This window comes from Limanda limanda, chromosome 10 (assembly GCF_963576545.1).
Source record: "Limanda limanda chromosome 10, fLimLim1.1, whole genome shotgun sequence".
NCBI classification, from domain to species: domain Eukaryota; kingdom Metazoa; phylum Chordata; class Actinopteri; order Pleuronectiformes; family Pleuronectidae; genus Limanda; species Limanda limanda.
In genome coordinates this window covers 18415947-18428334 of record NC_083645.1, presented here as the reverse complement: position 1 = coordinate 18428334, position 12388 = coordinate 18415947, and the positions used below count along the sequence as shown (strand labels likewise).

At 41.3% G+C, this 12388-nt stretch overlaps 1 protein-coding gene across 1 annotated transcript in view; it reads right to left on the bottom strand.

Annotated features, from left to right (window-relative positions):
• Positions 1-354: 354 nt before the first annotated feature.
• Positions 355-12388, bottom strand: part of atp11c (ATPase phospholipid transporting 11C) — a 38639-nt gene continuing 26605 nt past the window's right edge. The window contains exons 14-30 of the mRNA XM_061080174.1: positions 11933-12144; positions 11696-11767; positions 11527-11600; positions 11313-11416; positions 10992-11173; positions 10064-10330; positions 9784-9961; positions 9561-9663; positions 9301-9446; positions 8929-8988; positions 7988-8115; positions 6479-6614; positions 6309-6374; positions 6050-6153; positions 5760-5916; positions 2405-2436; positions 355-2172 (exon numbers count right to left, since the gene is read on the bottom strand). Coding sequence (XP_060936157.1) covers positions 2154-2172; positions 2405-2436; positions 5760-5916; positions 6050-6153; positions 6309-6374; positions 6479-6614; positions 7988-8115; positions 8929-8988; positions 9301-9446; positions 9561-9663; positions 9784-9961; positions 10064-10330; positions 10992-11173; positions 11313-11416; positions 11527-11600; positions 11696-11767; positions 11933-12144 — 2040 coding nt within the window. The 3' untranslated portion in view covers positions 355-2153. The remainder of the gene's footprint in view (positions 2173-2404; positions 2437-5759; positions 5917-6049; positions 6154-6308; positions 6375-6478; positions 6615-7987; positions 8116-8928; positions 8989-9300; positions 9447-9560; positions 9664-9783; positions 9962-10063; positions 10331-10991; positions 11174-11312; positions 11417-11526; positions 11601-11695; positions 11768-11932; positions 12145-12388) is intronic.

Here is a 12388-nt window from a genome sequence, read left to right as displayed (position 1 = left end):
GAGTAAAAACTGCCTCCTCAGCAAACATCAATAAAACAGACTTGAAAGTAGAAAATAAAGCTGAAATGCACGTACATTTGTCCTAACTTTATTTAAATCTCCACTTGGTGGTATTGTGCAGATGCACCGTATCAGATAAGTCAGGCTACAATCAGTGGAGCGAAATACAAGACCAGCACTAAACAGTATTGTGCTGGAGTTTTTTAAACTTTCAAATCAACATACTGATAGATTCTGTAACAAAACTCTCGTATCATTGTAGTGACAATTACTCAATAATCTGTTTAAACCAAGAGTTATATCACTGAGCACAAGGAGTGGCACTGGTTCAGAGGCCGACTTTTGGATGTTGGGAGTGTGGGTTGGGGGGGGGGGCTGCCTGTCTTTGAAAATATGACAAAGACAATCATGGGATTGGCACGGGCTGACATCAGGGCTGGAGTAACACAGGCAAAACTCAAACGACCGACAAAGCTGAGCACTCCTCGCCAATAAAAAAAAAAAAAAAAAAAGACTTACATAATAAAATATAACCTTTGTGAGTAAAATTACACTTAACAATAAATATGGCAAATGGACAATACGCATCCGTGAAGAAAAAAACAAAGCATTTCAAAGCAGTATCTCGAAGAGTTTGACACAATGGCAAGTTGGAATGGAATGTATGAAGCACTACACAGAAGAGGTTAAAGGTCGAACAGTCCACAAACAAGGAAGAGGACAGAGTGGGTTGCCTCACGCGACCAGAAACTATGACGACTCTGCCGGCCTGGAGTTGGTTTTCTTTACATCCCAACTTCAGCGTGACCGAGAAGAAGTACATGAACTAAATGATGGATTAATGAACATACAGTAAATACCTCATTTAGGCTCTAGTGCATGTGTGTATTGAGTGTACGACGTGTGTGTTGACTGTGTGTGTAACATTCTCAGCCATCAGATATGTGCATGCGTATGTTCAGACATACTGAATAAACATGTGCTGTCTACGCAATGAAGAAACGATCCTCAATAGTGCAGGAACCGTCCGACCGAACTACATCAACCAGGTTCAAGTAATTCCGGTACTCTTCACACACACACACACACACACACAGACATATCTCACTTTTCTCAACCAGTACAAGTTGCACAGGACACACGACAAGTGGTCACTTCCAGGTCACAGAATCGAATCATATTAGGTTCATCTTTTTTTTGGCTTTGAGCAGATGCTGTCATACATCTCTTAATTAAATACAGTACAACACATATATTAAATATCTCATCTAAATTGGACTCTCTTAAATTATCTCTGAGGATGGAGGCATAGTTTCATTGCCAGAATAGGCTTTGTTGTCTCTAATCTATCTCTCAATCATTCACATGCGCGCACACACACACACACACACACACTTTTTGGATTGAGTGGTAACATGGTCTGTTTTAGCTCGTCCTGAAAACCGTTTGCAGCTCTGAGCTGGATTGAAATCATATTCAGTAAATTCTTCATTTTGAACCCGTGGATGAGAATATTTTCTGGAACACAAGATAAGAATAACCATTGAAAGCGTTTTAACTGTAAAGTAGAATAACCTTTTTAAAGTGTAACTAGTGAGAAAGGGATCGTTGTGTCTTTATAAAAACTTAGGACACAGTGACTGAACATCAGTGGAGCAAAGTTTTCTTTTGAGCCTTCTTTCATGCAGGTGAACCATTCTTGGAGTGGATATCACAACTGCTTGTTAAAACACAGCAGTTAGATAGAGCTACTGACAAGGCAGAAGTGTATGCATTCAATTGGAAGCTAGTATTTAAAAAAAAAAGGAGTAAAAAGAAAGAAAACTCATGCCTGGCATCTTATTAGATATCTTAGAAAATTATGCAGGGCACTGCTCTGCAGGCATGCGTGGGGGGGCTTAGGAGATTTTGGGATTGAGCAGAGAAGGACGGAGCAGAAACACACAAGTCAAAAGGCTGCTTAATCCCTTTACATCCCACCCCCCAGTCAGCATCTCTCTTTTTCTTCAGATTTTTTCCTCCTTTTCTTCTTCTCCTCCTTTTTTCAGGTCAGCTCCGACCCAACTGGCACGACATCCTGAATGTGGCAGATGCCACTGTTGTTGTGAGTCCTTGCTGCCTTTGACTCACACTCATCAGATGCTTGTGCGATATTAGAGAGACTGGTGCATTCTGGAAAACAGAGAAGCAGAAAGATTCAACATCTGTGTTAGAAGCACATTAGAATTAGAAGCTTGTTCCAACGAGAGAAAAGAGGACGAGACAACTTGAAATCACCACAAATCAAAAAAAATGGTAAGCACCCACATTTTACTTTATATTATTATAATTTATCATCCGTATTGATCTGTTGAAGCCAAACATGCACATTGAGAAGAAGGTCGGGTTCATCTCTGTGGTTTACCTGGATGTTTGTAGGAGGCGACCATCTGAGAGCTACAGGGAGGATAGAAATGAAGGTTAAACAGTGAAAGCAGCGGCAAAAAGCTTTGAGCTAATGCTAATCAACAGATGTCGGTGGCCCTGGACAGTGATGAGAAGACATTGTGAACAGTGTTCAGACCTGTGAACAGGAGGTAGCACAGAAAATGTGAAAACACCTTAAGACGTTCAACACTTCTGCATAGTTATCCTTATCATTTAGCCATGGAAACGTAATATAAACAATAATGAGTACAAAAAAATAAATCATAAACCACAAAACTGTACAATTATATGTTTTTTAATGATTAATTAAGATAAGTTTGTTCTTAATGAATCTGTATTTATTCCATAGGAGTCAAACAGGGCAGAGGCAGTGCTGTGATTGTGATGTTTGCTCACTCAGACCAAAACATCAGCCAATAAATGAACACAGATTCTGCCCTTTTTGTCTTCATTGATAAAAAACTGTTGATAAAAGTGGATTTGGAAATTTTTTTCTACCAGCTGGAATGAATTGAATGAATTTGTTGGAATAGTTCATAATGTATCTTTCACCTTTTCTGTGTATATATTCGTATGATTTATTACATAACACATTAAATGGGAACAACTTTTCCCCATATAGACCTGCTGCAGTTTCTAAAGTATTTTGTCTTGGTGTTTCCATTCATTTTGCGGTTTACCCCCTGTGGTTAATGCAGCTGCATTCAGCCTGAGGTTAGACAGCATCACATCATGCTCAGCACTCACAAAATACATCAATCATTTTCCAAGAGCTTAAGCAGATGACAACCACCAACACAGGTGTGGACGTGCACACAGGACGAAACGTGCGTGAGAGAACCACCACGTTACAAACAGAACAAGAATATCACATTGGGGTTATAGTCAGTAAAGAAAAAAGTCCCACTAACTGAGACCGCCACAGTTCTTCGTCTTCCGAGATGGACTGAATATAAAAACGATCCAAATTGGGTTTTTAAAAGCACATGCAGGGGGTAAGCTGGGGTTCAAAGGGAGGCTGAAGGGAGCAGGTGTCAAAAAAAAAGATTAATCTGCAATATTAGGCCTAGTCATGCATTCATATTAAAGAAATGCACCATTTGTCTTTTTTAACCAAAGATATATTAACACAAAACATGGGACTGATGTTGAAAAAGTGCCTCTCTTCAGCCGGCCAATGGCAGCTTACACAACACACAGTGGGTCTTGCTGGATGTGACCGGTTTGTCATTATGCCTGATTGTCTTGTTAAAACCCGGAGTTAGGGTCCAAGAGTGCAGGAGAGGTTGGTTGGGAGAAAAAGGCTTTGATTGGCTTAAATGGCCTGAAGATGGACTGGTACCTGCTTAAATGACAGTATTGGACTCATCAGAAAAGGTTCTCATGAGCAGGGGTCTGGCTGAAGACCGGGGAGACTGGAGTCCCCCCACGCTCGACTGAACCAGCTTCTTCTGGAAGGGTGAGGCAAGAGACACCAATGACATCACTACACTGAGAGAACCACACATACTTTGTCTCTCTGTCTCCTGCACACTTACAGACATACACAGGGAACAAACATACAAAGACTCAAAAACTGGACAAGTTGATGATGAAATTTAGTCCGGCTGCCTTTTCAGGATACCTTCTCCTTGCATTAATAATTTCCAGATTTCTTGAATATGACTATACTTGCAAATTTGGCAGAGGAATGTACAGAAAACAAACAAACAAACACACACACACACACACTTTCACTCACAAACACACACAGCAACAAAATGCAGTGGCCTGCAGGGATTGTGGTGAGGGTCTAGGATGAGGTTTACTTGAGCCTCATGCAGGTAAGTTTGGTTGTTTTAACGTGCTGCATTCATCTAACCGGACATGCGGAGGCAGCAGGCACTGGAGCAGCACAGGCAGCTGGGAGGAGACTGACTGAAACAACTGGACAGACAAGGATGGAAGACTGACTGCACGCTTTCATGGACACATGGTCCTACTCCACACTGCTGTCAGAGCAGGGCACATCCCAATTTTCATAAACATAGATTTAAAGGAAAGCATTTAAGTCAAGATTTAAAGATTTCCAAGGATGGCATTCCTAAAGTAGGTATAGTAAAAGTAATGATAATCTGATTAATCTGAGCTAATCCCTCCTACTGAGTGGGGACTGTAAACAACTACAGAACACCAGCGGGGAAGGAAGGAGTCTAACAGTGGGAGAGAAAGGACACAACAGGTAGGAAACAAGCAAGACTGGCAGACACCGAAAACTCTGCAGGAACAGTCTCAAGTATAAGAGCTGACAGAAAGAGAGAAAGACCTCAGTCACTCCACGAGAAGCTGTGAGTGCTGGCGGTCTGCGACAACATGAAGATAGTGGACGTCCCCGAGGAAGGAAGGCGATGTTTCATCTTTAGGGAGGCAGGTCCAGAGGGGAAGAGAGGAGATAGAAGAGGGTGAGACAGAGTGAGAGGACCAAAGCAGTAGCACTTGTTAGAAAACAAAGTTAGAAATGAGTAAAAAAAATAATGGAGAAAAATAGATTAAAGGCGATGATGTTCTAAAATACAATAACAACCATAATTTATTCTGTGGACTGTTGACACGAACAAGATTGGTAAATTTCTATGCATCTTTTGATTGATTCTGCCACTTTGCTAACTTACTGATACATTAAAAAAGAAATAAAAATGAACACATATGCATTGTAATAAGTACAGATTGTACAATATATATTTTTTGCTGTCTTTTGCAGATAAAACAATTTGTTGTGAGGAACACTCACAAACGCACACGTATAATCCCAAACATTTCCAGCTGTGTGGCAATACCATTAGTCTCATGGGGAGCTAATCGAAATGATCAAATACATCTGGGAAAGTATTCTTCATTTCACTCAAATTAAAGTGACAAAAAGACAGAGTGGGACATAAAAGCTTGTACTTAAAGATGCAGAGGGAGAAAAATCAAAGTCCTAATCATGTGTCCCTGCATCAATAGTTGCATTATCTCTTGGTCTTCACCAGATATATATATTGTCAATTCCTTTAAAACATTTTTGAAGACTCGTCTTTTCAAAGTAGCTAGCCGAGTACCTTCATGTATCAGAGTGTGAATACATTTGTCAGCTGAAAAACACTTTGTTTACATAACTAAAGAATAGCTGGTGTGAAATGTGTAATTGCTCTGTAAATACAATGCACTTAAGAGTGATCCAATATTTATTTATAGGATTGTATTCAAATCCCTCCCATAACTATATCAAAGATGACCTAAGTTACATTGAGAAAACAAACAGACAGACAAAGAGGGAGAGAAAGTGAAGAAGAGTGCAAATGTGTGTGTACCTGTCGAGTGTTGGGGCTGTGGCTCTTGCGGAACACCACAAGCAGGATCTCTGGCAGTAGACTGAGCAGGACGAGGAGGATGATCACCAGCCAGGCTGACACTGAACTCAGCATGTTGGCAAACACAAAGTACAAACGCTGCTGGCTCAGGAAAGGCCTGCAGGAAAGAGAACACTCACTCACTGACTTGGCTGAAAGAGCCACAGGGGTCACATAGAAATGAAACATAATAGAGGAACTACAATGACTACTGAAAACATTAGACATGTAACTTTGAATTGTTTTCTAACCATATTGTTCCTCCCCAGAGGAAGCTGAAAAACACATAGAAAGCCAGAGATCCCCAGATCACAAAGTGGTTGATCCACGTCCAGTGTCGTGTGTCCAGAGCAAGCTAAAGCAAAAAGCAGAGAAAAGTCAACAAATGCACCTTTCAATGTCTGTCAAGACTTTGCTAAAGTCGGTTTTCTGAAAGTTAACGTGAAATAATGATGCACCAATTCATTAGATGAGATGAATAGGGAGGGAAGTTTTTTTGTTTTTTTTTACCTTTAGTGTGACGGTGAGGACAAGGACGGTGAAGACGATCGTTCCATAAGACCAGTTTCCAAAAACCTGGATTTAAATAAGACAAATGAGCAAATGTACTTAGGAGAAAAGGCTTCATCAAGTAATTTAACAGTTATGCTTTAGAGGGTGTATTAAATCAGAGAACAAACCTGGCCATTGTCCTGCAGAGCTGGGTTACCGAACAGAAAGCGAACACCAAAGAAGAAGAGCAAACCATGGAAGACTCCCAGCAATGTCCAGTAGAGGAATGGCCTCCAACGTAACATGGCATTCTTTGCAATCACTCTAAAAAACAAAATAAACAAGAAAGATGAACAAACTTATTTTCATGTCTCTTTGAAAAAACTCTCAATAAAAAGCATAAAACATTTGAGTAGAGAATATTAGGGCTGCCACTAACGACTATTTTTCTATTGACTAATCGGACGACTATTTTATCGATTAGTCGATTAATCTAAACGACTAATTTTCCTCCAAAAAAATCAAATTGACCATTCATTTCAATTAATTTTATTTTGACAACAACAAACTGTATGTCATCGTATAATGCAGCACAAAACAAAATGTAAAGAAAGGATCAAATATTAAAGTGCAAAACTGTAGGTTTAAACTAGCAACTCCAACGTGATAAAAATAAATAAAAAAGAGGGCTTATAAGTTAAGTCAGCAGTGCAACTCAAAAAGATATCAAAGTTTCTATTTAACCCCTTATCAAAATAAAAAAGTTAGGTCTGCATATTAAACAAAGTGCAACATTTTTAAAGTATAAGAAACAATGGTGTCCAGCTCAAAATCAAACTCAAACGTTAGTTAGACATGTGTGTTGTAAGGTAAGAATGTCAGCATGTCCACATGTTCGGGACTCAGTCTAGCGGCCCCCCCCCCGCGCGAACGGAGCTTTCCCTCAGCGGGCGCCGTAGCTGAGGTGACGCGAGTAGGACCCGACCCGCGCCGGGCCGCCGTCCGCACCTGCGACGGACACCGCCCCGCGGTCCAAGAGAAAGGAAGCCCCCGCACCAGCGACGCCGTGAGGCGCCGTGGACGAGGACCCCCCCCCCCCCAAAAAAAAAAAAAAAAACAACTTGAGGCGGGCCGCACACCGAGCCTCCGGCTGCGTGGAGGGGAGTGCGCCGGGGCGACTGCTGCCCCAGCCGCAGCATGCATAGTCTATGGCGGCATGTGCCCAGCGGTTTAAAAAAAAATGCGTCGACGCACTTTATACGCGTCGACGCATTTTCAGCGTCGACGTAATCGATGACGTCGACGAATCGCGGCAGCCCTAGAGAATATTAATGACACCAAAAAAAGTAGGTGCACCATCACATAGATTAAGGTGACTGTGGTTTTAATGGGTTTAGAGTTTCTATATACATGGACATATCTGCTTAACTGTGACAGCAATACAATTGAAATTAAAGATGGTGGACAAAAGAGTACAAAAGAGCTCATCAGTCAAATGTGTTACACAAGCTGAAATGTCCAGCTTCACTTGACCGTTCTCCACTTTCTTTCCTTCATCTTTAAAGACAATGGTAATGATCGGCCATCTAATCAATTTATCCAGTCTTTAGTCCATAAACAGCAATCCTAGATCTTAAAGACAACAACTCAATGAACCATGAAGTGCACTGCAGATAAGTGATGGTTCCCACGTTCACCTGTAGAGGGTAGCATTGTCCAGCAGATCCTGAATGCAGATGTGCTGCTCCAGGAGGCTGTAAGCCAGGATGGGCATAGAGGTGAAGCAGATGTTGTACATCGTCAGATAGACCGCACCATACAGGGGCTGGGGAGTATGGGAGCAGGAGGGGGGAGTGAAGGACAAGGGAAGGTAAGGAGGAGGAGGAGGAGGAGGAGGAGGAGGAGGAGGAGGAGGAGGAGGAGGAGGAGGAGGAGGAGGAGGAGGAGGAGGAGGAGGAGGAGGAGGAGGGTGGGTGGGGCAACCAAGGGTTAATATTATGGAGAGGACAAAACTCATACACACCCTCATACTTACATACAGTATGTCCTATAGGCAAGCTTATATACATCTTTCATGTACTTATGAAAGATCTAAGCTGGGGGCCATGTGGCATGAGGGGAAATAACCTATTCACCCACACCTTTTACAAATAGACATACCAAAACATAATCAATTACCTTAATAAAGACAGTATTTGTATTAATTTAATGAGCTGATAATATATTTCTATGTCAGGAGCAGTTTTTATACGAGCAAAGTACCATGAAACATTCTTAATTTAAAGCCAAGTGAATTCATCAATGAGCTCCCCACATTAAATAAGTGTGTTTTCAACAGTGTGACTACTCACACATAAGCCATACACATGCCACCCTGATCACATTCTGTTCACGTATGATGTACCACGATGGCAGAGCTGACATATGTCTGAATTATTTAACAGTGGTATGAAATCTAAGTCTCTATATATAAACATATCAGACAGGGCTCAAACATTCCGGGGGGCAGAGAGGGAGGGGCAGTCTAACAAGAAGGAGCCTGGCATTCAGGAGCTCGAGGACATGTGGATTCAAGGGACACCGCCTCCTTTCATGTTCAGAACATCTTTGAACCTCAAAGGCCTCGGGACATACTCACTTGCTGGGAATAGCCGCAGAAGAACTGGTACAAAAACTGAGGTAAGATGAAGCAAAGGTTCTGCAGGGAAAACAGAAAAAGAGAACAGGCTCACACTGATGGGAGGAAAAAAAACCATCAAAAGACATCAAAAGGATTCCTAAGTAACCACGTAATTAAAATGTAGGTAAAAAAATTCAAAAAATGTTATCCTCAGTTCAACTTAAAATCAGTTTAACATCAAATCTGCGTCTCTTCTTCACATAATGCTCAAATCATGGGAGTTGGTGAGTTTGTTTGTGAGATTCAGGTTTTAGCACAAAAACACTAAGCAGGTTCATAGCCCGAGGACTGATACAAGGTTAATGTGACTGATGCATCTGTTCCTCCTACCTTGTAAAAGAAATACTGCACAAGGTGTGCAATGCGAACATAGTAGAGATGCCCATGAGCCAACAAAAGTTTCTTTAGGTGCATGAGTTTGGGGATGGCATAATCGCTGTTCCTCACTGCCTGCCGGCCCTCTTTACCTTTAATGCCTGAAACACCAAGAGAAGTCACCTTCACTAAAACGTTACATATTCCTCCATTAAATTGAATTAATGAAAGATAGATATGTTAATCAGAATCAGCTCCATCATGTGATTTCTTACCAATGCCGACATGAGCTTCCAAGATCATGCTGACATCGTTGGCACCATCTCCAATGGAAAGAGTGATTGGGCTGCCTTTTGAGTTCTTCACCATTTTAACTATCTGTATATGGAGCAAGAAATGGGGGCAACATTCAGAAGCTGCCAAATATTCACTGTAAAAATAGTCTTTTCAATTATTTAAGGAATACATATTTTCCACATCTTAACCGATAGTTCTGACCTGTGCCTTTTGTAGAGGAGCCATGCGGCAGCAGAGAACAGCTGTGCAGTTCTGACAGATCTGCAGGAACAGGCTCTTGTAGAGTTTTGCGTTGGACTCAGTGGAGGGGTTGAGCACCATGGACAGAGTAGCTCCATCTATGATAAAACCATAGTCCTGGTTTGATGAAGACCAGCTCCTTTAACACAGAGAAGAGGAAACAGGTTACACGTTTCTATCAACAGTTAGATTTAGAACGATTGTGTTAAATAAGAGCATGTCTACAAATGTAGAAACCAACCTTGTGACGCCTGCTTTAGCTGGTGGGACATCCTGCACAGTTTTTTTATGATATTCATTCAAAAGGTCATGCAGTCGTTCCTCACGCCTCTTTCCGCCTTCGTCCAGAGTGCGCACTGTTAGTTCCAACAGCTCTGTATTTCTCTGGAACAGTCGACAAGCATAACAAGTGGACTTTGCTGTCTCCATCTTGTCCCCCGTTAGGACCCACACCTTCATGCCTGCCCCCTGGAGGGCCTCCATCGTCTCTGCAGCCTCCTCTTGAAGCCTGGGGGAGAAGAGCAATAGAAAGATGTCAGATACAGAAACAAATCCTGAGCAAGACTATTGATTTTCTAGCAAAATTGCTACTTAAACAGGGTTGAGCCTAACTTCAACTGGAGTCAGAGGGAGCTGTGGGGAATATATTTAAGGGGTTATATTTCAAAATAATTTTTTGTATATATCATTTTTATAAAGGCACTTTGATGTCATTTTTAAAACTTCAATGGATTGTGGAAGAGTGCCTGTTGGACCACATAATTAACTTATTTATATAATTTAATTGTCACCACAAATTACAAATTAGCAATTGCATAATGGACAAAACACTACCAGGAATGTAGTAAAAGCATCTGATGCAAAACAACTGCAACTGTTGAGGTTATAGAAACAGAACAACGTGTCACAACACAGACACGTCTTTCTTTCCTAAGAATAGTAAGTCAGAACAGGAAGTTTGTACCAAGGTTATTTCTGTCTTGTGCAAACGTATGGTCTATTCTGAGATGTCTTTATGTAAGAGCATTATAACATCTAAAAATCTTGGCACTGATCCGTAATTAGATGGAGGGGAGAGGAGAGACAACAGCAGCACACAGCATTACAAAATACTTCAGTAGATTCATATGTGTGAACTGTATGGTGCTGTGCCTTGTGTGAACACCTACCGATCCTCTACAGCAGTGGCTCCTATCAGACTCATCCCAGTCTCCAATTGGTTGTAAACAGCCATGAGCCTCTCTTCTCTGTCCTGCAGAGCCAGTCTAGCTTCCTTCAGTCCTTTATCTGCCTGGTTGTACTCCTCTGCATTAAGACATTTGTAGGCCACACACAGAGTCCGGTAGCCCTCCTAAACAGTTAAAAACATGTTGCCAAAACAAAGAAAACAAAAATCTGTCTCAAAATCACTGTAATCTTAAATTAAAAGCCATCTGACCCTTGAATTAAAAAAAGGACATACTTCTAAACTTAAATCTGGAGTCACCGACCTTTGCATTACGCTCCACGTGCATGCGGATCTTTTCAACCTCTTCCTGTCTGACACGGGGGAAGATGGACGAGTCCGCTCCCTTACAGAAGAGGATTGTATCACCTAGAGACAAAAAACAAACATAAACATACCGACACACAACGTGGTGAGGGCTGAGGGCCTGTATTCAATCACAGTCCCTGCAATGAAGCAGTTCGTATTCTCAAGCTCACCTGATTTGGATCTGACTATTACACTCATTCGCCTTCTCACTGGGTCAAAGTTCAGCACGTGGAGTAGTTCATACCTTTGGGATGTACACAAATGAAATTACAGTTATAGTGCATAAAGTAAATGGAAAAATGTGGCAAAAAAAAGTTGCCTATATTATTACAGACTTACATTTCAACATCGTTGTTCCTGTTGCGAATTTTCATGGTTTTACTTTCAAGACCCAGAAATGTGAAGCCGTACCTGCAGATGGAGACAAATCATCACAAATGTCACACATCAGTGTTACGTTAATTAATGTATTTAAGAGATTTAAACCTAAACCAATTTTGGAAAATGCATTTGTGATATTCATATTCTGTTATGTCGTCATTTTTACTCACTTGGTCATAATAGACCATCTCTTACCTCATGGCACCCTTGACCAGAGCAACTTCATCAGGTGACGAGGCTATGAGGCCTATCTGCTCCTGTGGTGGATGGATCCCCTCTCCATTCACCCCTAAGCCATCCACCTGGTCTGTCAGTCCGTCCACTTGGTCTTGACACTGCTCTGTCGACTCCTTCACCTGGACTGTGTGGCACAGACACAGGGCTCGCAGAAACAGCTCTTCCCTCTCCTGATAACACAACATGAACATGGCTTAATACAGTCAAAATACAGCGTATGATGTTGTTTTTTTAAATGCATAAATAATAACTATAACAATTTCATTTAAAAAAAATATCAATCATTTAATATCTTCATAATACATTTACAGACCCACATAGAGCCATAAACAGTAGCTGGAGTTTAAATCCATGGATATACAACAATTTTATTAAACTGACCTCTGAACTGTAAACATACAGGACATGCTAAAG